The following is a 25,815-nucleotide window of genomic DNA, read 5'->3' as shown; positions in this document are numbered from 1 at the left end:
GTTGAGGGGCGGTCCCGGGGGAAGGAGGGTGGGAGCAAGCTTGGGCTCCGGGACGAGCCTCCCGTGGGTCCCGCCCCCGTCACGTGGGCTCCAGACCCGGCCGCTGCCGCTCCGTCCGCTGGTTGGTCGGTCAGTTGGTCGGTGGGTCAGTGGCCTGCAGCTCGTTTCCCGGCTCTCATGTTCGGAGGTGGGAGGGACACGGGAGCGTCCCGCGCACCTGAGCCGCCCGGAGAGGAGCCCCGCACCCAGGTCAGTGGGCTCTCCCCACGCCCCAGGTCCCCTGCGCGTTCCGGACCGGGAGCCCCCGCGGGTGCATTGCCTGGGGAACCGAAAGCCCCAGATTCAAGAACCACCCGAGGAGTGGGGGTCAGTGCCAATAAGGGCCCCGGAGCGTGTCCCAGGCACAAGGAAAGGGACCCTCTTCCCCTCTTCTCTGGCCAGAAGACTGGGAGAAGGCTTTAACTCCCGTGGATTTGCTCCGAATTTCCACCCAACCCTGCCCGGGATCTACGGACAATCCGCGCGCCCCAGCAGGTGCCAGCATGGCCCTGGAGATGCGCAGGATGGTCAGTCACCTCAGTTCTGTGCGGTGTGTCACCGAAGCACCCGCGTAATCTAGAGAGCCCACGGTGGTCGGGCGGTTTAGGGTCTGTTTGCCCAAACATCTCTGTTCGGGTGTGTTCAGATGCAACGCCTTGACTGAGACCAACTCTGTAATTGCGAAAACGCAACATGCCTATCAAAATCTCAAGCCACTGCGTCCCAGTAGACTGCCAAAGGGGGAAGGTGCTACTTGAAAGTGGGCTCCTCCTCTCCCTCATGACATCCCAACTCCAGACCTGCAGTTTTTCTTCAAATGAAAATAAGATTATATGTTGAAAAGGTAGAATTTCCAAAGTTTGCAGGGGATTTAAACAGGCATTCTAGCTAGTCTTTAATCCTCTTAAAAAACAGACCCAGAGTATTGTATTTTTACTTTTAGAGCAGCTGGTTATGTCGTATAGATCCGTCCCCCTTGCCATATTTCTAGGTCTACCTCCTATCTTTCTCTTCATCTGTCTCTTTCCTTTCCAAGTTCCTTAATTGATTATAATACAAACCTGAAGTGTTTCCGAAGTTTATGTTGCATTTTGTGAAGTTAAATGCCCAACTAAAGAAAGGTAGTTGGCTGTGCACAAAATTCATCTTCAATATGTTCAGTCTTTGATTATTATTTGAATATAGAAAACACAAAATATTATTTAATTTAGAGATTGTTTCTCTTTAGGGCTTGAGAGGCAGCCCATTAATATTCTTTTTTTTTTTAAGATTTTATTTATTTATTTGACAGAGAGAGAGATAGTGAGAGCAGGAACACAAGCAGGGGGAGTGGGAGAGGGAGAAGCAGGCTTCCCGCGGAGCAGGGAGCCCGACGTGGGACTCGATCCCAGGACCCTGGGATCATGACCTAAGCCGAAGGCAGACGCTTAACGACTGAGCCACCCAGGCGCCCAGCCCATTAATATTCTGCTTAAATTCATATTTAAACGACCTTGAAATGGGAAATGAGAGAGATTAATGAATTTTTCACTTACTGCATTCATCCATGATTTTATCAATACATTTATTATTATTATTCTTACTTAGAGATTTGATGATGTGCCAGCTATTAGCTTATTGCTACTGGACAAACTGAGAATCATGATCTCTACTGGGGTAGCTAACGGCAGGTGTGCTGGCTTTAAGACTGAGCAGAATGGGATAAATGCCACAAGAGAGGGAAGAACAAAGAGTTGTGGGAATTCGTATCTTTTTTTTTTAAGATTTTATTTATTTGAGAGAGAGAACGAGAATGGGGGGGCAGCAGAGGGAGAGGGAGAAGCAGGCTCCCCACTGAGCATGGAGCCCAATATGGGACTCGATCCCAGTCATGACCTGAGCCGAAGGCAGATGCTTAACTGACTGAGCCACTAGGTGCCCCGGGGATTCCTGTCTTTCATCTGAGTAGGGAAGATGTGGGATAATTTCAAGAAGCAGATGACTTGTGTGATGGATCTCAGAGGATTTCTCCTGGGTGTCTCCAGGCAGAGGTGGGTAGAGCGTGGCCTGGGCTGAGAGCTGTGTAGGCAGGCAAGCACCAGCTAACCGTGAGAAGTGGCAAGTGGTCCAACTGGGTTCCCAGGGCAGGTGCTAGACAGTAAAGTTGGTGACAAGGATGAAGCATGGCCCCAATGGGCCATGAAGGTCAGGTGCAGAAGTCTGGAATAATTGGAAAGCATGGGAGCCAATGACAGGTTTTTAAGCAAGGGACTGACTGATGGTTCGGTGAGCTTCTCAAAGTCCGGGACTTTGGCCGTTGACCATCCCAACCCCTGGCCTGATACGGAGAAAATCCAGCAAATATTTGTGGAATGAATAATCAGGCAACACTGTAGAGCTGAGCTTCTCAAACCTTTAACAAGCTTAAGAATCACGAGGTGGGTCTTGTTCAAATGCAGATTCTGATTCCTGGGTCAGCAGGGGATCTGACCTGGATTTCTAACAAGTTCTAGGGTGGTGCCCTTCACTATCTCTGGCAAGGATTAAGGGCCATAGTTTGCAAACCTGGGGAGCTTTTAAACTATTTGTAATGAAGTGGGGTCTGGGATGGTGTTTCCAGGATGGTGTCCCAGGTTCCCCCAGGTGATTCTGGTGAAGGCCAAGGTGGGACCTGCTCAAGCGCACTGGGGCAGTGCTGTGGGAAGGAGTGAGCGGAGGGGCCAGTTAGGACAGTGCCAGCCGATCAGGATAGAAGTGGGGATGCCTTATATTGGGCCTGAAAGAGTGGGACAGGTAGGAGAGACTGTAGAGATCGAACCTACGGGCCAGGGGTTCAGGGAGTGCTGGTATCTGTCTTTAGACTGGATAGCTTCCAGAGTGAGGCGGGGAAACCATTCTGAGAGAACTACGCTTTGGAGAGGAATGGCATGCCCTTCAGGCTGTAACATTTGATGTAAAATTTGGAAGTTGGTTTTGACGTGGCCATTGAAAAAAATTTTTTTTCCTGAAATACAAATCTGTTCATGATGCTAACCTGCTCTAAATCCTCTGGTGGATCCCCTCTTGTAAAATATGAGAAGGAAAAGCTAATATGAATGCAACTAAGGAGACCTCTAAACATTTATTAAATTCCCAGACTGCACCCCCATTCAAGAAGTGACCCTCGGGGGGTGGGGTGACGTTGTCACCACTTGGTGTGGGCACAACTAGACTGCAACTTTTGGCAGCTTTGTGTGGTCCTGAGTCACTGTTTTTCCTGCTTCCTCCTTAGAACAGTTCCACTTTATGTTTCCGGGCATCATTGGTTTCAGTCCTTGATGGCACCTCCGGGTCTCTGTTTTCCAAGAATCCACAGGTGGTCTCAGAAGGGTGGGCTGTATCCCTTCTAGACTCTGAAAGCCAGGTCTTATTCGCCCTTGGGGATCTTCACGACCTCCATTCTTATCTCTGACATGCTCAGTAAATAATCTAGGAGATGCTGTCCTAGAGCAATCTGTTTAGCTTCAGACCCAGATCTCCTCGTAGCCTTGCGATTTTCCAGGGCGCTGCTCTCAACTTTGTCTTCAGGAAACGTATGACTTCTACTTAGTGCTCCTAGGTAATTCTTACTTTGGGGCTCCTCTCTAATTCCTGCTTTCATTTCCTCTGGGGCTCCTCTCTAATCCTTGCTTTCATTTCCTCTGTCACATCCACATTGTGCACACAGAGAGCCAACCCTTCCTTCTGCACCATGCTCTTAATCACCATGTTCCACGTGGTGCAGACATCTTGGCCCGGTAATAGATCTGTGGATGGAAGGTCTACACAAGGTGGGATAGGGTTGCCTCCTTGATAGGATAAAGTGTAGCATCCTTCTTTGGCACTGAAGGCCCTGCGAAGCCTGGCAGTAACATAGCTCACAGCTGCATCTCCACTGTCCCCCAGACTGAGTAGCTCACCAGTTTCTATCTTAATGCGCCTCTCTGTCTTTGCATGCGCAACGTGCTCTTCCCGGAAAGCTCTTTCGTCCACTCGGCAAGATGAATGAACTCTTATTATTAGGATGCAGATCAGACTCCTTGAAACCCCTCTCCTCCTCCCACCTCTAAGTCACTTTGACTCTCTGGCATATATATATATATATACATATATATATATACACCATCGAATAGAGAACGCAGCTGTGGTACTTAGGCACTTTATTTGCATGTCTCTGTCTACACCCGCTCCAGACCCTGAGCTGCTCCGGGCCTGCATCAGCCTCTGGGCGCAACCCTACACTTAGCAGATGTGCAGGAAAGAGTTGGTGGTAAACATGGGCCCTGAGCTGACTGGTTTTGCAATGTTTGCCCCGGTAAAGGGGGAAAGGGGTAGGCTGTTTTGCACCGGAGATGAGGGAAGAAACAAGAACAGAACCTGAAAGACTGGGACAAGCCCAATGAGGAGTGGCCCACTTGGCTAGAGTCAGAGGGTGGGGTGGGGAGGGAACACAGGGAGAGGTGAGACGGGAGTCTTCGGCTGGGGCGAGGCCACGCAAGGCCTTGAACACTGCGGCTAAGGAATTGAAATTTTATTCCCGTGACATTGAAGGTCTTTGAGTGTGGAAGAGACATGGTGAAATCTCTGCTTTCAGGATGATCCCGGACTGGGAAGGGCAGGTTGGAGGGACAGGGAGCAACCTCCCGTGAGAATATGCTATTGGAATAACCCATCAAGGTAGCTTAGGATGTAAATCAAGGCAGTGGCGGTAGAGATGGAGAGGGAGTGATCCCCTGCAGGATTGGGTGACTGACTGGATTGGAGGGAGAGGGAAAGGCAACAAATGGGACACTGACACTTTGTGCTAGTGTGCTGGGAGAAGAATGAGCCACTGTTAGTAGCATGGGAGCATGGAGGGAAGTGAGGATGGTTCCTTTTGGAATCAGAAGAGAGCCTTGGGTACTTTCTTGCATCATATACAGAGACACATCACACACACACACACACACACACACACACACACACACACGGAGGGTGAAGCTACCCAAAGGAACCTATCTAGGGTCACCCGCTGCTGGGGGCAGAGCCCAGGCCTCCTGGCCCTCTGGCCCGGGGCTCTATCCTTTGGAGCACAGTGAGTTGGCCAGAGAAGAGCTGCCAAAAGGTCCAGATGGAGATTCCATTAGGCAATGAAAAATGGGAGAGAGACCAGGTTTGGGGTGAATTCAGTCTGCAGCTAAGACTGGAATCTTACAGGTCAAGGACTCGGAAGGGAAGTATCTGCTGGTAGACAATGCCAATGTGGGTGTGAAGGCTCCTGAGTCCTTTCTGTCCTGTGGTCTAGCTCTGTGTGGGCTGATGGGAAGCAGGGAGTGCTTTATGGTATGGACACTCACACTTGTTAGTGCTCAGTGTGGGTACGTGTATATTAAATGGTTTTTCTGGGCGTACAACCACCCCTCTCTCAGTTCTCCAGAAGGATGAAGTCTAAGACCCAAACACTTTTCCCCCCTGGCAAACTTTAGGGACCCATCCAGTCAGTCAGAAGAAGTTGCCTGTGGAGTGGTGGAGTGGTGGGTGGCTGGTGGGGGGCTCCAAGCAGAGGCCTGTGTTTAAGGCCTGTGTCAGGGATCCAGATGGTTGGGGGAGGGCCCTAGCTGTCGGGTTTGGAGAGAGGACCTTATCTAGAATCTGTATTGCTGCCTGGAGACTCAGTGGCCCTGAAGCTGGATTTCCTCTCCTCCTCACCTCTCCCTTCCACACCTTTCTGCCTGGCCGCGCTCCTTCACCCCCAGCCTCCCAGCGCAGGTCCTGCCTTTGCCATGGCACAGTGGTCACCTTCGTTCGCTGAGGCAGAGCTGGGTTAATGCATGTGAAACGTTTAGATTATTGCCAGGCATGTGGTAATTGCCAAAGGAAAACGAAGACAAGGAATGCTGGGAATCTACTTTGAGGGAAAACTTGTCAAGCCTCACGCGTCTCTTTCAAACTATGTAGCTGGATCTGGGAAGTTTCTGCCTTGCTTTGAGTTTTTGTTTTTGTGGCTCTTTATTTATTTACTTATTTATTTTTACTGATATAAAAATGTGTGCAGAGCCTGCTCATCCATGGTAAAGAATCAAGGACAGCTAGAGATTGCAGATTTGAGATTTGGGGTGTCCATGTCTCAGGAATGACTAATGCAGAGGTGAGTGGGTGGAGGGCCTCTGACAAATCTCCAGGAACAGCTTGTTAACCCAGGTGAGGCTACGGGGAATCGATTGTAGCCTGGCCTCTCCCCCGGCCGGTAGCTGCTGAGCCGGTCCCAGGTGGCTCTGCTGTGGGTACATCTGTTTCCTCCTAGTGATGAGGAGAGGCAGAGGGAAGGGTTGCTCCAAATCCCGGGCTTGCTGTCTGCCTGCTTAGGGTTAGCCAGTGCTTGCTGGTTGCTGGGAGTGTGCTCAGTGCGCAGAGTCAGAACTCCTGCCCTGACTGTCCGGCGAGCACATGAATCCACAGTGACTTGTGTACCTGGTTGGAATGGACCAGTCACATGTAGCTGGGCTGCTCTGCTGGGCAGGGACCGCTCTGACTGGGAGGGTCACTGCTGTGACTGCACTCGTCTCCCGAGAGGTCTTGGCAAACGTCTGCAACCTGCTTCTGGCACAAAAGCCCACAAGACCCTGCCGCAAGGACCTCCTGAGGCCGACAGACCGTGCGTGCGTGCGTGCGTGCTCGTGCGTGTGTGTGTGCGCGCGCACGAGAGAGGAAAGAAAAAGAAAGAAAAGAAAAAAAGAGAAATGAGAAAAGAAAGAGAAAGGGAAGGGGCGGGGGAGAGGTAGTTGTGTAGGAGCCAAGAGGCCTGTTGTCGGGATTGGGGAAAAGAGAAGGGCAGAGCCACAGCTCAGGCCGAACAGCAATAATGAGCTACCTTTCTTTCCTGCCTGTGCACGTGACACCTGCTGTCTCTTCACGGGCAGCGCTTTCCTTCCCCAGGACAAGGCGTCGTTCCCCCTGACTCAGGTTTGGGCACGAATAGCTAGCTGGACACTGCACGGCTTCATGAAGGCACCAAAGGTGTAGGTAGACTGGGCCCCCAGAAGGCTGCGTCCAGAGAGAGGATGGGGGAGCTCTTCCCACTTTGGTGGGTTTCACAAAGGGCTTGTGTTGCGAGGTGGGTGATATTATTCCCATCTTATGGGAGGGAAATAGGTGCCAGAAAACTCGATTTTTTTTTTTAAAGACTCCCAAGTATTCGATTTAATTTATTGTCCAAATTGGGATACTTTTGAGAGTGAAAGGAGGCAGACAAATGCTGAGCTGTGTGGGGTCCCGGGGTGACAGGACTGTTTTGGGCGTCCCAAGAGTGTGGTATCGAACTCCAGATTCAGTAAGCGACCAGGGGGGGGGGGGGGGGGGGGGGGGGGGGATCAGGGAGAGAGGGCTGCAGTCTGAGGAAGGGAGAAGTTAGAACTTGAATTTGGGCAGGAAAGGCAGCTTGTATTAATTCAACATTTTACCAAAGCAAAAGAATCGTTCTTGGCTCTGACACCTGACCTTGACGGGATGTCATGAAAAAGTTTTATTACATAAGCTCTTCTGTGACCAGCCAAGACATCTGGTTCTTCGATGCAATGCACTCACCCGGTAACAACAACAACCATCCTGTGTGTCCGTCTAGGTTTTCGCCGTGCCAACTCACTGGAGCTGCACAATGCCTCAGGCAGGGATTATTGTCCTGCTTCTGGAGATGAGGAAACAGACTCCTGGCCACTGCGCCTTCTCCCCCCTCCCCCATAACATGGCTCTGGTGGGGAGGCTAGCTCTACTGTATGGACTTTGAACCAGACTGCCTCCATTTCAAGTCCACTCTACACGGATTTGCTGTTGCTACTCTGAGCATTAAGTTCCTCATCTGTTCAATGGGAACAATAATAAGCCTATTTCATTTGGTTCTGGTGAAGATTCAATGAGATGATGCACATAGAGTGTTGATTGTTGATTGCGGTGCTTGGCATATCCGAAGTAGTCAGCAAATGGGATTGTTATCATATGTCTTCTCAGGAAGCCTGGGGGGGCGGAGGGGAAAGAGTGACTTAACATCACCTAGAGGGCTTATTCTGAAATCTCAGGGGGAAGGAGCATTCTCTGGGCCAGGTGTGACATGAAAGGACAGCCACGGTGAAGGTGAAGTCCAAGAGGCAGAAGTGCATGGCCAGTGGGAAGCAGCCTGGGTTCAGATGGCTGGTCACCAATGTACAACACAAAGGCAGCAGAGAAAGCTGAGAACCCAAGCCAGCTTGATGAGTTGTGGTGGGGCAAGTGCAAAGTCCTGTCTGTAGGCTCCAAAAATCAGTGGTGTGGGTTTCCTACCTGACCATGTGGAAAAGCCCATATAAGTCAGCCTGGTTGCATTAATAGAAGTCCCGGCTTTAGACCTTGCTAGAAGATTGTCCCTCTTTTTTCTGCACTGGCCAAGACTGGACACACCGCACTCTGGGAGCAGGTGGAAGAGGGATGCTTAGTGCTACAAAGCTGGAGTCTGTGTCCTGTAAACTTTGAAAGGACCTAAGGACTGACAGGAAGACACTGGGGCTGTGCTCGTGATTTTCAGGTTGGGGCGGGAGCCATCTTGTTCTGTGTTGCTCAGAGGGTAGGGTTGGGGGTCCATGGTGGGGATGGGAGAGGGAATTAAAGAGGAGGCAGATTTCAGCTTGATACAAGAAGTTCTGCTTAACTCAGGCTTAACTCAAGCTTATCTCAAGGGCAAGGCAGCTGTCTCAGAGCTTGTGTTGAAGTCTAACTGAAGAGGGTGTTGTCCAAGCTGTGTTCACTAGAGAGAATTTTGCGAAATTGTGGGGGAGGCAGGATTTGCTGAGAGGTCCACCTAAAAATGCGGGAGGATTGTGGAGAAGGTTGGCTTCCGAGGTGGAATGAAGGCAGGAGGCCGGGAAGGGTGGTGCCAAAGCTGTGCAGGAGCTTCTCTGTCCCAAGTCAACAGGCTGAAGTCCTGCTCGGTAACAGACTGGGAGAGAGGAAGGGCTTGGAGGATATGGCTTTGTGGCCTGAAACACTGAGGCCTGTGATCCCAAAGAAGTGATTATACTCTGTATATTCTCTGCGGAGGCCTACGTTGGCTCAGCCACCTCACTGGGGCTTGAAGGCTCTTACAGACTCATGGCCATCCCTCGAAGATTTCAAGAACACAGTATCCTGGTGTCTGAAGAACCAGGCGTGTGGCCTGAGGCCCTGGGCTTGCAGCATCAGAGAGGGGATGGTGGATATAGGAGAGAGCCATCCAGGAAGGCAGTGGGTATGACACTGGGAAGGCTGACTGTCTGTCTGCAGCCTGGGCCACAGAGCCAGTTTCCAGCCCCAAGATTTGCCGGGGAAGGGCTGTGGGCAGCGGGGCCTTATTCACGTAGGCTGAGGCTTTGGGTGGGGTGCATGGATGGAGGATGGAGAGTGCTGTGGTTAAGCACCGTGGATGCCTGAGGGGCACACTATCCTGGCCTGGGTGGCAGGGAGGGAGGCCATGGAGGCCCTCAAGTCAGAACCGGCCCACTGGATCTAGGGCAACTCCCCCTTTTAGGAACAGTGGTAGAGCATAATTCTAAGTGCTCTGGAGCTAGAAGACTCATGACCTCATTTATTATTTCAGTCACTGAATGATTTTTGACCATCCTCTGTGCTGAGGACTGTGATGGCGGGAACCTGAAATGAGTAAGACATGTCCCCTGCTTGGATCGAACGTAAGGATTGTACCCCTTCCTCAAAATAGGTAGTACTAACCACAGAGAGAACACAGTGAACATTCAGAGAAGGAAGAGGTTGGGGCACTTGGCTTGCTGAGGAGGTGGCGTTTGAGATGTGTCTTGAAGGAAACACAGGGACCAGAGACACCCCTTTCTCTGGGTCCAGGGCATTTCTAGCAGAGGGGACAGCGATGGACAAAGAAAGGCATGGGGATGGTAAATTAAGGGGCATATGTGGACAACAGCCAGTGGTTTGGTTTGGCTAGAACCGAGGAGTGGGGTTATATAGGGAACCGGGGATTGGAAATGATCATTTATTAGTCCCCACCGAGGAGGAAAATGACTCAAGAAAAGTGACTTTTCCCAAGGTTCTCCAGCTGGCAAGAGGCTGAAATAAGACTTACCCTGATCCTCAAGCCCATGTTTTTTCCATTCTATCTTGCCACCATGTTGAAAGGTCAGATTTCAGAGTCTTAAGTTTACCTCGAAGATCAAGCCTTCATGCTGAGGCAGGAAGCCGGTCAGGCTGCACGTGTCAGATGACATTAACCTGTGAGAAGCACTTGGTGGACGTGACCAGATTGTTAAGGACACAGAGTCAGCCCCAGGAAATGTATACATACACACAGAGAGACATATTTGGAAGTAAATCTCTAAAATAGTAGGAGGTTGCATAGTTGTTCATGATGTCATAGAAACTGTTAATTCCCAAGCACTATAGGCGATTGCTGATTCCCTGGCTGAATTCCACCCACTCAATAAAGTATATTAGAATGGGGCAAGATAACCTGGAATCTTCTCTTAATTTACACAAAAGCTTCTTGGCTTTAGCTACTTTGTCATTAGTAACGAGTTGCTTACAACCCACCTCATCTGTTGGGGACCCCAGAGTGTCGGCAGTAAGTGGATGTTAAGCAAGATGGTGCTCTGGAGTGGGTCAGAAGGGTGGGGTGAGGGATGGGAGTCAGAAAAGCCTCCACAGGAACCCAGGTGGGGATGTGGGTGGAGAGGAGGGGCCAGCGCAGCTCAGTAAGCGGGCTGGGAGCCTGCCCGTGCAGGAGTGGGGAGTGGGGGCTGGGTGCTGCGTGAAAGGAGAGCATTGTTTCCACCAAGCATGTTCAGGCTCTGAGCAGGTGGGTGCTGGTGGTGGCTGCCCGCTGAAGTTGGGGTTTTACCTTATTTTGTGTGCTGTAGAGCCAGCCAGTCCTTATCGCTGATCAGGTCTGCCCAGAGCCCCACCCCGTGTTCAGCGTGGCTGCCCCCACAGAGCTCAGATCCCAGATCTGGCCCTGGCAGCTACACCCTGCTTCCTTAGGGTGGGCCTGGGGTCCTTTCGGCTGCCCAATGGGATGCTTCCCCTCAGACCAGAGACAGAGCCTGAGAAGACCACCTTAGGGAGGCTGGGGTGCCGATCAGGTAATTTGTGGGCTGCAGTGAATTGGGATCTCGTGTTAACGGGGGACTGCAGGTGGGACAAAGCTCTCCCTCTGCATCCTGCCTGCGAATGAGGAGCCCTTTGACAACTGTTAAGAGCAGCTCCAGGGTCACAAATCCCGTCCTCAACTGTCATGGTTATGTGTATTTGAAAGAGAATTTTAAATAAATCTAGTGGCAGCCGAATGAGGGATGGCATTCATGAGAAGGTTTCTGCAGGCTACATGAGACACACACACATCTTACTGCATCGCTGTGACCCGCCGTGTGTGGAAACCTTCCCCAAGGAACTCCGGGGGCAGTTGCCTGCTTGGCTGTAGGTGTCGCGTAAGAGTGGGATGTCCGCTGGGAGCAGTTGTGGGGCCTCTCTGGGTCACCAGTACAACTTGACCGTCTTCTGTTCAGGCCACCTCTGAGCTGAAGGGGCTCTCCCAATGCCGGTGCCCAGGGCCAGGGACTTCCTGCTCCACGAATGTGGTCAGGCATGGCCCCTCCTGTCCCCAACCCCTGGAGCCCGGCTTCAGCTTTAGCCTCCATGTTTGGGGTCTCCCAGATCGTCTCCCAGCTCACAGCTCTCTGCCAGGTGCCTGCCCCCAAGTGGCGCATGAACAACATAAACCCTGTCTGCTCATTGTCCCTAAGTGGGATGCCTGGGCGCCCCTGCTGGAATGGCTGAGGAAGGCGCCAAGGGGCTGTAAGAGGAAGCACAAGATCCGTAGGAAACTTTCTGTTCGGGAAGAGCCAGGGGCCTGGACCTTCCTGTCAGATACTGCTAGAGAGACACTGAAGGCTCGGAGCAGGTGCACTGTGTGTGGAGCCCCAGGGCCTGCCACCTAGGGGGCTGGCTCCAAGGGATTTGGTAACTTCTCAAAGGGAGTCAATGTCATATATTTTTCCCCCCTCATCCCAGCAGTTGGAGCCTGATCAGGGGTCTTCTTGGCTAAATCCGTCTGCTGGAATAGTGCAGTTAGGGCCGTGTTCTCTAAGGGCGAGAGGCAGAGCATTGCATATTTACCTGGCGGGGCACTGAGCCGACTGGTTTACTCTATCCTCTCTCCTAACCCTCTGACCAGCCCAGTGAGGCAGGCATTATTATCTTTGTTACATAGTAACCCGAGAGGTTAATGTGTATTACCCAAGGTCAAAAACTAACCCAGCTGTAAGTAGCAGAGCCAGGATTTAAACCCAAGTCAGTCGGACTGCAAAGCTTGGACTCTTTCTACTGTCTCCTCCTCTCCTCAGGGGAAAGGAAAGGAGTGCAGGAGTTTAGGGTTCAGAACAGGAGTGAGTCGGGAGGGGGGACTCCTGTTGGTGCTGCCTTCCCCTGCTGCGGCCCCTTTCTATACCTTTCACCCAGAGTCTGAGGCCCTGCTCAGGTATCTCCCATGGGAGAATAGCCTTGCTTTGTGGACAAGAAGTACGAAAGATGGAGAGAGGCCCCCAGGAGCTATTGTAGATGCTCCCACTCCCCTGGGATCAGACTGACAGATGTCTAGGAGCAAGACCTCGTGGGCCCCCAGAGAGGGGAGACCGCATGCAGTGTAATTCTCTAGCCAACTTGTCTTTGGTCTGAGGGACTCTGTGTGCAAACGGGGGATTCCTGGATCACTTTTTTGGGGAAAGTCCCTGAATCACTCCGGCCTAAGTGCTGTCAGGGGAGGGAAGCAATCCTGGTGGCGAGTGTCTTGTGATGGGTGGGCTGAGCTCCCCCCCACCCCCACCACCACATCACATGCTGAGGTTGTTGAATTGGGTGGAAGAGAAGACGGCTGGACCCAGGGTACTTGGTTCCTAAAATGTGGCTTGACAGCTAGCTGGTCAGGTTACGGCGTCAGGAAGGGTTTCCTTCTTGTAGCATACCAGCCTGGCCTTGCTAAATGGTCTTGCTCCCTGGGCATAACCCAACGCAGAGCTGACTTAAAGATAAAGGACAGTTAGAGACTATCCTTACCTGGATGTTGTTTAAGGTCTGAAGATGCAAAGCGAAGTCTTCCTTAGACGGAGAGGGAAGGGAACACCTCTGGATGAGAACAGAGCCCCACATCCCTGGACAGGAGGCCGCCCCGTTGCAGCAGGCTAGTGCGGCCGGGATCAGACTGGGGCATGTGCTAGCCCTCTAGGCCTGCCATAACAAAGCACCACAGATGGGCTGGGTGAGACAACAGAAATTTGTTTTCTCACAGTTCTGGAGACTAGAAGTCCAAGATCAAGGTGTCAGCAGGGTTGGTTTCTTCTGAGGCCTCTGTCTTCGGCTTGTAAATGGTCACCTCCCTGTGTCCTCACATGGTCTTTCCTCTGTACCTGTGTGTGTCCTTATAAGGATACCAGTCAGATTAGATTAGGGCCCACCTCAGTGACCTCATTTTAACTTAGCTATCTCTTACAGTGGGGAGCAAACTAGAGGCCAAGAAATTACTTCTAAATAGTCATAATCTAAGGTCCTGGGTGTTCGACTTCAACATAAAATTTGGGGAGGGGCATACAGTTTGGCCTATAACAGGATATTTCCCAGAACCCTCAGTGAACAAACCTCCATGTCCTGGTGAGGGATGGAGAGGTGCTCACTGCTGGTCCTGCCGAGGAACCAGGACAGGCAGGTAGACTCCAGCCGGCCAGTGTGGAGAAGCTTGACTGGCCTCGTCCAAAGGCTCAGCCCCACAGAGTCCAGACCAAGCAGTTCCCTGGTCGTCTGGGCTCTCTAGCAGCAGTGGGCTCTGTGTGCTGTTTTCATCTCGCTCCCATATGGCCTCAGCCCTCCAGGGAAGACAGAGCTGCTAATACCCTGCTAATACCTTCCAGCCCAGGCGTGCAGAGGAAGCCCCCTTCTCCTCTAACAGAGGCAGGGGCCAGCCTCTTGTTGCCAGTGCACACAGCCTGACTTCAGGGAAATTCTTTGGTCTCCTACTGGTCTAAACTTTTTTTTTTAATGCAAAAGGAAAACTGTTGCACTGATTCAAAATTAAACTGTTTAGCTTCTTAACAAGTGTTGAAATGAAGGTTCAAAACACAGAATAAATTCTGATTAATCCAATTAGTGTTTATCCAGAGACTGCCAAATTCTAGGGTCTGTGTTCCTCCCCAGGCAGTTTGGGAGATCATAGGAGGTAGCTGGCTACAGGCTCAAGTTATGTATGAGGCCCCTGAACATTCTAGATGATAGAGAAAACTCGCCAATTCAGATGTGGTTTTTTTTTTTTCTTGTTGCTTAGCATTCGAAAATAATAGAATAAGGAGAAATGCCTGGTTTTGTCATCTGTTAGGGGAAGTTACATCTTCCCCGTTGTTCCTGTGGAAATAGACTTGCATTTGTCAATTGTCTCTTGCTCATGCCAGGGCCGACCATGGCCGGTCCTCCTTCAGCTCTGATTATCAGGCCGCAAAGAGAGGGGCCCCGTGTGGAGAGAGAGGGGGGAGAGGCTGCCGTGGACAGTCCCCCACCCTTATTCAGAAGATGGGCCAAGGTCTCTCTGTCTTGCATGCCCCTTCTCCCTTTGCTCTCCACTCAGTGCTCACACTTAACATTTTGTGTCAGCCAACATTTCCTGAGCGTCTGCCTGTGTCAGGCTCATTGCTGGGCTCTGAGGATTAAAAGGTGAATAGCACATACTCCTTGCTCTCAAGCATCTTAATTTAGAAGGGGAGACAGACATATCGAGGAATCGTATAACCAGAGCTGTAAGCGAGATGATAAAGGTGAGTACCAAGTATGGCAGAAGCAAAGGGAAGCACCCAGCACCTTCAGGCCCGGGGGGTAATGGTGTCAGGAAAGGCTTCATTGGGTTGGTACATGTGGAGAAGGTCTTAGAATATGTGAGATTTGAAAATATAGCTGGAGAAAAGCATCCCAAACAGGAAACAGAGAGCACAGGGAAATCCTTCTGTATTTAGGGAGTAGGAAATGGCTCAGGGGGGCTGAACTGAGAACATGGTGAGAAGTGCAGCTGGGAAGAGGACTTGGATGGCCGAGCTGTGGAGTACAGCTTTGTTCCTGAAATAGTGGGGAGCCATGGAGAGTTTGGGAGCAGAGGAGTAATGCCATCGGCTTTACGAAACATATCCTGCCTGCTCTGGGAAAGATGGGTTGAAGGAGAGTCAGCCAGAAGTAGGAAGCCTAGAGGAGGCAGCTTTGGCAATCAGAGGGACAGATGATGAGGGTCTGAACGAGGGTGGGCTGAGCATTTGGTCAGGTGGTAGGACCTTCAGAGAGCCTGAACGGCACTGTGGAAAGGGCAGCGTCTGTGTCACCAGGAATTTAGGTTCGAACCTCAGTTCCGGTTCTGTTGGTCCCCAGCAAGGTAAGGTGGAATCCCGTGCCCCCCTCTGGAAAAGCTCAGATCCCTAAGTGCTAGATTTAAAAGAAACAAACAACAACAAAAAGCCCCTTTATTATAAAAAAATTCAAACATACATAAAAGTAGAAGGCGGGGGGCGCCTGGGTGGCTCAGTCGTTAAGCGGCTGCCTTCGGCTCAGGTCATGGTCCCAGGGTCCTGGGATCGAGTCCCACACCGGGCTCCCTGCTCAGCGAGGAGTCTACTTCTCCCTCTCCCACTCCCTCTGTGCTCGCTCTCTCTTAAATAAATGGGTAAAATCTTTAACAACAACAACAAAAAAAGTAGAAGGAACCGTGTAATGAATCAACTTACTCATCAACCAGCTTCAACAATAAGCCCTTGCTGGTTATATTTCTAGGGGATAATTTCTTTTAAAGATTGATTGATTTATTTATTTGAGAGTGAGAGCAAGCGAGCACATGAGTGGGAGGGGCAGAAGGAGAGAGAGAATCTCAGACTCCATGCTGAGCACGGAGCCTGCACTGGGGCTCGATCTCACCACCCTGCGATCACGACCTGAGCCAAAACCAAGAGTCAGACATTTAACCAACTGTGCCACCCAGGTGCCCTTGTAGGAGATAATTTTTGCAGTGAAGTTTTTTGAAAGCATTCAAGTTGAGGCTACATTGGAATCATTTCTCTGAGTCTATCATCAGGTAGAGGCACTGAAATGACTTGATGTCTATTTGTTCCTCCTTGGAGGTGAAATTGTGTGCACACGCGTGTGTGTTCTCTGTTGTGAGAAGGGCAGTGAGGGCAGCTTTCTTTGTGTTCTGGGCTGAGGAAGCACATGGCCAGCAGTTCCTATCAGTGGGTAAGCTTCTGTCTGCCAGGGGGCAGGGGAGGTGTGGACATGGGAGAGAATGGAGGTGTGGACATCTGGGGAGGGCAGTCGGCAGGGTTGGACACCCTCGTTAGCCACTCACTGAAGGATGCCTGTGGCCTGAGAGCCTGATTTGTGCTGACCAAACAGACAAGGCTAGTCTGTACACCAGAAACCAATGGACTCATTTACTTTGGCGGGCATCGTCCACTGGCCACAGCACAAATACCTGTCCTCCCAGCCCACCCTCCTGGAGTTTCCCAAAGATGGATTACAGGGTCTCCTGCAGGTTGCTGGGGAGCGGGGCTCCCAGAGAGAGGGCACCGGGTGGATGCTAGGGGTGTCCCCCCAAGCTGCTACGGGGCTTCAGATGGTGTGCCGGTCACCAGTGTGCCCTGCAGACCAACACTGACCAGTCCTACGGCCACTGCCACTTCGTCCTTCACTGAGAGTGGCCCAGGTTGGTGGGCGTTTGGTAATTGTTTGTACTACATAAATGCCCTCTGGGTTTGGCACCAATTGAAAAATAAGACCAGGAGTCAGACAGACGGAGACTAAGATACCAGCTCTGGGGCTCATAAAGGTGTTGAGAGAGTGTGGCCGTAGAATTCCCAGTGTATCCCTTTCCCCAGTTAGCATATCCACCTGGGTCAGAGACCTAGATGACTGCCTCTTGCTGGGGACAAGCCACTTCCCTGTGGCAAGGCGACTCTGGAAAAAGAGTGGGAAGGGTGGGGCTGAGCCACAGGTGCTGGGTTCCTTCCCCCATTCCCTCCGTCAGATACTTAGCTGCCCCCCAGGAGGTGAGGTCCAAGAAAGAGAATGTCAGCCCCTATTGGATGTCTCCGTGGCAACATGAAACAACTCAAATGGAGGTGTAAGCATGGGTTTTGAGCCAGCAGAGGTGCTCTTGGACAGGTAGGGGTGGGGATGCTGTCTTGGAGAAAGGAGAATCGCCTTGAAGAATGAGTTTTGATGGACAGAGACTGGAGAAGGGAATTTAGCTTGAGAGACAGCATGAAAAAGGCACAGCAAAAGGGAAATGCTCTCCTATGGCTGGAGTATCAAGAAGTCAGAAGAATGCAATTGGAAGTGGCCAGGCTCAGTGAGGAAGGACTGCAGAGTGGTAAGAACTTGACCTTGGAGTCCACTGCCTGGGGTCAAACCTACCTCCATTGCTTCCAGGACACGGGATTTGACCAGTCGCTTAACCTCTGCAAGCTTCAGGTTCCTTGTCTGTAAAATTTGGGTAACAACAGTTATGAATATTGAGGCATGAGACACCTATAAATGCTTAGCTCGGGGCAGAATGAATGTTTAAAAAAATGGCAGCCATTATTATTACCATCATGTGTCCAGGAGAGTTTGGGGTCAGCTAACGGATAGCCTTAGACGCCTGACTCATGGGTTTGGATTGCTGTGGGTGAGGCCAGGTATGGCTCAGATAAGAGGAGGCCTTCCAAGGCCAAGATTCTGATAACCTGGATACAGGCTGTGTGGCTGTGGCGGGAGGGGGGAGACGGAGCTCCCTGCCCGGAGCAATCCACAGGCACCTGTCTGCTATGGGAGGGTTGAGGAGGGTCACGAGGGGAATGCAGGGCGTGCAGGTCAGGCGGGCCAGGAGCTGCTCAAAGAGAGCAGGACCACGCTCAGAGTTTCAGATCATGCTGGATCTCGGGGGCTGCTCAGAAATGGCCAGAAAGCTGATGAGCATTTGGATACTTTGGTCTAGAGCTTACAAAAGTAGGCTAGTATTATGAGTGGTGAACATGGAGATGAAATATGGATTGTCCAGGGAGCAGAAAAACAGGAAGAGAGCTGAGCACGGAATCTGCCCGGAGGCAGTGAGTGGAGGCTGAGAAATAGGACATTTAGTGAAGGGGGTGGACCTGGAGGAACCCAGAGAGCATTTTGTCCCCAGTGCCCAAGGAGGAGAGTATTGGAGGAGTTGGGGTGTGGATGAGACGCCAAGGAAAGCAATCCTCTGCTGCCTCTCACAGGAGTAAGAATGTACGTAGCTTCAGGGGGAGGAGCAGAGCAGGGCCCAGAGGTGATCTCGTGGCAGCAGGTACCAGAGAGAGCAGGAGGTGAGGGCTGTGGCAGTGAAGCCAAGGAGAAGCACGAGATGGTAGCCGAAGGAAGTGTTTTCGGAGAGCAGAGGCTTTAATATTTGTGTGGGTCAGGAAGAAGGAGTGGGAGAGGGGAGAGAGGCCAATCAACTTTGCGAGGGAACCATGCAGAGGCTGGGCCTCGGTGGGGCTAGATTAGGGGAAGTCTGAGGAGGAGAGAAGGGGAAGTGAGGGATTCTGTTTCTCACCAATGAAAGATGTGGTAGTGCGCTGAGGAGAGTCGGGTAGGAAGGACGCACCAGATTAAAGATCTGGGTGCACGAGGGTCTGGAGAAGCGGAGGTACCTGAACTTGCCTCCCCAGGCAGGGGGAGTTGGAGCAAGTCGTGATCCAGAGGTGCCTGTGAGCCGGGGAGGCGGCTGGAGGGAGGTCGGCGGGTGTCAGGGGATGGTCCTGTGTGCTGACTGCTGACATGCCGCAGGGCTGACAGGGCCTGCAGTAGAGGGGCCCCATCCTGCTGTCCAGAATAAGGGGGTGCTGGAAGGGGAAATGGAGTCAGAGCAGTGTGTGGGAGGGTTCCTAAGGGGGCCCGTGGAGGGGACGGTCTGCCATGGGCTGGTTCTTCTCAGGGAGAAGGTCCTTGCATCCTGCTGCATTATTGCTGGAAAAGGATGGGAAGCTTCCAGGCAGTGACTCCCATTGCCTGATGGGTAAAGGCCAAGTTCTAGGAGGGGTGAGGTGAGCGGAGGGACACCTCATAAACTGGTCCTAGCCTCATTCGCTCTCACTCTTTCCCGGTTCTCTGGTCACGCCTAGCTATACGCATACACGAGCGCATGCACGCACACACCTGCCCCCCAGCATCCCTTAGGATATGTACACTCCTTACTCCTTTTGCATTTCTGCATGCTGCCTCTCTGAAGCTTTCTGGGGTCGCCCACACCACACTGGTCACTCCTTCCTCCCACTGCCTTGCCCTGAGCATGCTCCACTTCCCTCTCCCGGGAGTGCACTGGGTGCTGTGTTGGTGGGCACGTGTGTCTTTCTGGGATCACCGGAACCTCCATGGCACCAGGCATCCACCAGCTACCCTTTGACCATTCACCCGCTTGAGTGAGTGGCTGTCAGACCGAGCCTTACTGTCCATAACATGACTGGCAAATGCTTGGTTTGTGAAGCTCAGCTTCTCTTTGCAAGTAACCTCCATGTGAGGTTTTACATGTGACTTGCCTGTTGAGCTAGTGATGTTGTCAAGTTGACATTAGCACTGAGTTGCCATCCGAACTTTATTTTAGAGATGATGAGAATTTCAGGGAAATGATGTTTTTCTTCTCACAAAGGAGTACCACGATGACTTTAAAATTAAACCATTAATTTACACATTTCTGAAGTCGAAGTTGGTAAAAGCCAAAGTTTGTTGGCTCTGCCTTATGGATCCCAGATAGAGGCCCCGTTCTACAAGCAACCTTCACATTCTAATTGACATGGATGGGAGATGGAACCCAACCCTTGGTAGATCAGTAACATTCATTAATTTCCTCTTAGCATCTACTACAGGGTTTTACAGATAATGGGGAGCAAGTAGTATTTGTTAAATGGGTAAACAAATCTAAAAGTATATATATTGATTTTTATGGGTCATGCATTTTTATGACAGTTGTTTTCTCTTCGGTGTTGTCTTTTTTTTTTGAGTAAAATACGATCTTGTAACAGAGTTGAGGGGGCTCAGGGCAGCGCACAGAGTCCCCATGAGGATACTGTATGAAGGGCAGAAGGTTGTCGTCCCTTGTCCCCAGTGTTCTGAGCCCTGTTCGGACATGGAGACCAGTGTCCCGTATCCCAGCCTTCACTGCTCTGAGCAAATCTGCAGTGGAAGGCAGTGTGGTGGGGAGAATAAGCAGGGACTTAGGTGACAGACTGGAGTCCATGGAAGGACTGTCAGCAACCGTGTGACCTCAGGCAGTGTCTTAACATCTTTGTATCTTGGTTGCCTCTTTTGTAAAATGGGGCTGATAATGATAATCTAACCATCGCACGATGGCCAGGAAGATTAAATGAGGGAATGAGGACAAAGTATTTTGGCGGGAGCTGCTGCTTCTGTAGGCCCCGGGAAACCCCCTGTGAACCTCTGGAACAGGAAGCTTTTGCACACAGGCGGAAACTATAGGGCGCCAGGTGGTGTGCCATCATTTGCTGGCTCGTGGATGGTGGGGGGCCGCTGGGCAGGCAGCGAGGTCTTCGAGCGTGTGAGGTGTTGTGGCTGAGGCGTGGTCCTTCACGTCCCAGCCTGGAAGGGGACACTCATTTATGTCTACTCCTCAGACTTGCTATTTCTGAGACTCTCAGAAGGAAGGGAAAGAACCTTCCATCCCAAGTTTTCTAAGTGGCTGCAGTGAGCCCCCACTGCAGTGAAGACACAGATGGACTTGTTGTAAGCACAGTGGTAAGAGGCACCTTGATGGGGGGGGGGGCTTGGTGATGCTCTGTCCGCTGGACACTGTCTGGCTCCCCAACTCCCTCTTCCCAAAGGCACAGATTCTGGCCTGCCTGCCCTACCCCTTGATCCCTCTCCTCACTGGAGTACCTGCCTTACTTGTCTTCTGAGATCTGCCCCAACCACGGGCCTGAGTTGAGGCCCGTGGCCCTGGTCACTGAGATTGCCGTGGCCTCTCCACTACAGTAAGCCCTTGAACTGGGGAAAAGAACCAGCTGGGAGGCAGAATGTCAAGAGCAGAAATGGGAGGTGAGAACAGTCAGAGGAAGGGGAAGCAAGTGTTTAAAAATGTTAAGCAAAGATCTGGATGGGAACCCAACATCAGCTCTTCAGAGTTCTGAAGCCCAGAAGGTCCGATGTGCTGTTTGGGTGTGAGCCATGACAACTTCACGCTCGCTCACACCTGTTTCCTGGCCGGACCCCGTGCTCCTTCTTGTGGACTGGGCTCGTAGTGTCTCATGCTCATGTCTTTGGGGGTGGTGTTTCTCATAAGAAGCTTGCCATTCCGAGCAGGAGGGAGGATGTTGGCCCTGCTCCTGAGTCTGGGGGACAGCTGAGCTGGGAGGAAGTCCGGCCTCCTCCGGACACCCCATAATCCCACTATGTGGCACCCGGAGGTGAGGTGTCTGCGCCTGATGCTATTCGTTGCATTCCTCTGAGGAGGGTGTTGAGCTGTGTGACCGAGTCCCCTGCTTTGGTTGCATGTTGGTGGAAGAGCTATTTGGGGTCGTGGAGCCTTGTCTGCAGGGCTGCGGTTTGAGGAGAAGGGCTTGAGCTCTTTGGGTAAGAGCTTAAGTGGAAGCATCTGGGTTTGGATGTGCCAGAGGAGCCCAGTGGAGGAGCAGTGACATGTGACAGGACTTGGGCTGGGTTTTCAATGGAAGGGCCAGAAAGAAAAAGGACTCCTTCCAGCGGGTTGCATGGAGCTGGGCTCCAGCACGAATGTTCTTAGGGATATTTTGGGACTCGCCCAGCAGGGAGGGGCTGGGAATGCCCGGCGCACACAGCTCACTAAGCTGACACCGCGGGGAAGAAAGACGCTAAGCCAGAAATCGTACCTTCGTCCCGCGCTGGGCCCGGCACTGTGCCTAGGCTTTGAGCCCTTCAGGCTGTTCCGGCCCGTCGCAGCCCCCCAGCCTCAGCTTCACTGGCCGACCAAACCGAGCAGCCTGACCTGGGGTGTCTCAGTGGGAATGAGAAGCCTGTGTGTGGACAACACCTTTACAGCCGAAAGCATCAAATGGATGTTTGTTATCAGAAGTGACCCCAAGGTCAGTGGCTTTCTCACCTTCGGAGGCTTTCTTGTCTCCGGTTTTTCTGAGGCTACTTAAGCTTCTGTTCAGGAGAAGAAGAAATCCAGGCTCCACCTCTTCCCTTTGATCAGACTCAGATAGTCACTAAAGGCCGCTTTCCCAGCCCCCTGGCCCCTGTCCTGCTCCCAGGGCTGTGCGTTCTGACACCCCTCCTGTGTCCCGACGGATAGCCAGCGTCTGGCCTGTCCTTCAGTCCTGCCGCAGAGACGGGATCTGCGGGCCCTGCCGTTGCTCTGAGACCACATGGGCTGCTTTTCCTCCCCGTCAGGCCCTTCCCTTTGGGGACAGAGGCCTCCAGACTGGACAGGGCCTCCAAGGGCTGCCCAGGGCCCCTGCCACCCACGGGAGCCTCTCAACTTCCCGTTTAGACCAGTGACCTGGGGACTCTCTGTCCTATACCTGTCCCATTGTATTTTGGAAGCGGGTAACTTAAGAACCACAGATGGAGAGGAATTTTGCCCCTGGTCAGCTTCCTGCTGCCTCCCTCAGGCAGCTGTGTGGTTCTGTATGTCCATTCAACACACATGAGCTGGCCTGCTCTGAGCCGGGTCCGGGGCCGAGCTCTGGGCTTCAGAGACACTGCCCTGCCCATGAAGGGCTTACCACGCGGACAAAGAAGTCACACACACAAGTGGCCGGTGCTCTAGAGAGTTCCAGGTGCTGTGAGGGAAGTCTGTCATGGGCATGGAGAGGGGGACTGGGTCGGAGCGGTCACTTCCACGTGGGGGGGTTCCTAGAATCATGACGCTGGAATTGCACCTTGGATAAGGAGCGGGAATTGAGTAGGTGGAATGGGGGGCCATGGGCTAAAATATCGCATGTTCAAGGGGCCTTACAGCAAAATCAGGAGAGGTTAGTGCTCAGGAGGGGGCCAAGTGTGGCTGAGAGCATTATCACTGCTGTGGTTGTGAACTCCCATTCAAGCTGTGTGCAGAGGACTTCGGCATATGGTATCTCACTGCATCCCTGTAATCCCACTATGTGTATATTTTCACCTGCACTTTATAAATAGGGGAAATGAAGCTCATTGAGGTTAAGGAACTTGTCCAAGGACATAGCCCATGACGGGAAGAATGTGGGCCCAAATGCAGCCTGGCTAGAGTGCATGCTCTTGACTATCTCATGGGCCCTTCCCGTTCCGTGTGGGGCAGGAGCTGGTGAGCAGTCGTACAAGTGCTGGAGTGCCTCGGCTAGGTTTGTGGAATAGCCCCGTGCTCTTGGCAGCAGGGTGGAGCAGGAGGGGAGTGTGGGAGTGAGGCTGTAGGCAGGAAGCCATTGTGGGCCTTCTGATGGGAGATGATGTGACCTGAAGTGGGGCAGGAGAAGAGGAGGGGACAGATATGAGAGGGAGACTTTGCTGGATGTGGAGACCCACCTGGATGTGGAGACCCACCTGGATGTGGATGAGAGGCGGGAAGGCCCAGGATGACTCCCAGGCTTCTGGCTACCAAGCCATGGTGGCATCACCACGGTGGGTGGGGAGCATATTGGAGAAGGCCATCTTTTGGGGCCTGCCAAGTGTGAGGGCATGGAGAGGGAAGTGGGTGTCAGGTGTGGGTCAGGGGCACACCTGTCTCTCTGGCTCTGGTTTCCCACTGACAATGAATAGTTTTATCAGTGAATCTGTGAAAGTGTCCCCAGGGCTTACTGAATGGGGGGTGCCCTGAGGGGCCAAGACACACAGAAGAGTTATAGGGGAGAGGGCCGTGCGCTGCCGTTTTCCTCCCTTTCCCAAAAAATAAGGGATGGGGAGATCACATTTAGGTAGGCAGGATCAGGTTTGGTTTCCTGGAAGAATTGGCTAGAAGAGAAGATGGGGAATTTAGCAAGGAAAGCTACTGGCTTGGGCATAAAGCAGGAAAGCAACTGGTGCAGTCAACTAACTGTTGTCTGTCCACAGATGAAAAGACACTCGGTTGGGATGGGGCAGAGGTTGGCCCGAGGGGTGTGGTGGAAGTTAAAGTTGCAACCCAGTAGGCTGAGTCCACGTGGTAAAAGGCATGAATTCCAGGGGCTGATGAGCCCCTGAGACCAGACCTCTGTGCCTGTGTTGTCGTCCAGGTGACTCTGATGAACACCAGTGTTTGAGGACCACTGAGTCAGGCGAATCTTCAGTGCCGGGTGGGTGGACGGGGCTGCCTGGAGGCAGGCAGCCAGTTAGGAGGTGCTTGCAGGAGTCTAGGGTGAGGTAATGCAGGGACAGGTGAGGCTGTGGGAGCGGATGAGATCACCAGCGGCGAGCACTGGGAAAGAAGACCGTCTCTGGTCTGACTCAGTGGACCTTGGTTCTCCTGATTGCATCCTTCTCCATCCTGAACCCTCTATGTGCTTTCTAGGGCAGCGCTTTCTCAATTTGCCTGGCTGTTCCTCCTCAGTCCCCTTTGTTGGTTCTTCTCCCTGATGGCTGTGTTGAAGTGTTCCAGAGAGTTCTGGGGCCTCTTGCTTTGCTTTGCTTTTTTCTTTTCTTTTCCCTTTCCTCCCTCCTTCCTCTCTCTCCCTCTCTGCACTACTTAGGTTACTTCCTGCAGTTGTTTTAAATTCCATCTTGGTGAGATGGCTCCCAGATTCTCTCCAGCCAGACTTACCTCCAAACATCAGACTCCTATTTCCAAATGCCTTACTCAGCATATCTTCCTAGTTATCCCTGTCGGCATCTTATTATTATTATTTTTTAAAAGATTTTATTTATTTATTTTTTTGAGAGAAAGAGAGAGAGCATGAGCGGGGAGGGGCAGAGGGAGAGGGAGAAGCAGGTTCCTCACTGAGCAAGGAGCCTGATGTGGGGCTCGATCCCAGGACCCTGGGATCATGACCTGAGCCGAAGGCAGACACTTAACCCAGGCGTGCCCTCCCCCCCGGCCCGCCCCTCCGCCTTAGGCACCTTAAACTGAACGTTTCCAAAACCAGTCTCCTGATCCCTCTTCCCTCCAGTTGGCTCCTGCAGTCTCCCAGTCTCCCAGAGACTCAGGGCAAAAACCTCATAGTCATTCTGACTCCTCTCTCCCATGTCCACTCCATCAGTATAGCTTGCTGGCTTTGCCTTCAATATATATCAAGAATTAGAACATTTACCACCATCATTCTGGTCCAAGCTACCTTCATCTCTCCCCTGGTTTTCCTGTGTTCACCAGTGCACTGTACCCCCCACCACCCCTGTCCATTTTCAGCCAAAGTGTTCCTTTTTGAAAAGGTATATTAGATCCTCCTGTGCTCCAAACCCTCTACCGGGTTTCCGTCTCAGAGGCAAAGTGGAAGGATGGTGTGCATCCTCAGGCAAGCTGCCTGATTTTTTGCTCCTCGGCAAAGTGGGACAATTCATAAGTGGTGTGTGGGGGATTAGGTGAGAGAGCATGGGATAAACCAGCAAGTAATTAACAGACACCTGCGGGAGAGGAGGAAGGAACACACACGGAGTCTCTACTCTGTTCCAGGCACACCACACATACTACCTTTTTAAGTCATCTTGGTTGTTTTTATTTTGATCACTAGCATATAGCTACACAGTTGAAACAGTCAAATAATTGTGCATCGTTTGTTAAAACAGCTGCTGTCTCCCCGCCTACCCATCCCCATTGCTCTTCCTCAGATGCAGCTTCTTTACATTTTTGAGTATTTTTATCCATATTGCTGAAAAAATGCT

General features: G+C 51.9%; 1 protein-coding gene across 7 annotated transcripts in view; it reads left to right on the top strand.

Moving 5' to 3' along the window:
* PPFIBP2 (PPFIA binding protein 2) overlaps window positions 1-25,815 on the top strand; it is a 146,025-nt gene continuing 120,210 nt past the window's right edge. For 5 of the 7 annotated variants that reach the window (XM_073882980.1, XM_073882977.1, XM_073882974.1 and 2 more), the window contains exon 1: window positions 1-249. In XM_073882980.1, the coding sequence (XP_073739081.1) occupies window positions 178-249 (72 nt within the window). In that variant the 5' untranslated portion in view covers window positions 1-177. Of the gene's footprint in view, window positions 250-9,616; window positions 9,708-25,815 lie in introns of all 7 variants that reach the window. The other 2 variants (XM_073882976.1, XM_025894432.2) reach the window with 2 other exon arrangements.

The sequence above is a fragment of the Callorhinus ursinus genome, unplaced genomic scaffold (assembly GCF_003265705.2).
Source record: "Callorhinus ursinus isolate GAN/ISIS: 27379988/994484 unplaced genomic scaffold, GSC_fseal_2.0 scaffold49, whole genome shotgun sequence".
NCBI lineage: Eukaryota > Metazoa > Chordata > Mammalia > Carnivora > Otariidae > Callorhinus > Callorhinus ursinus.
This window is presented reverse-complemented; position numbering and strand designations above follow the sequence as displayed.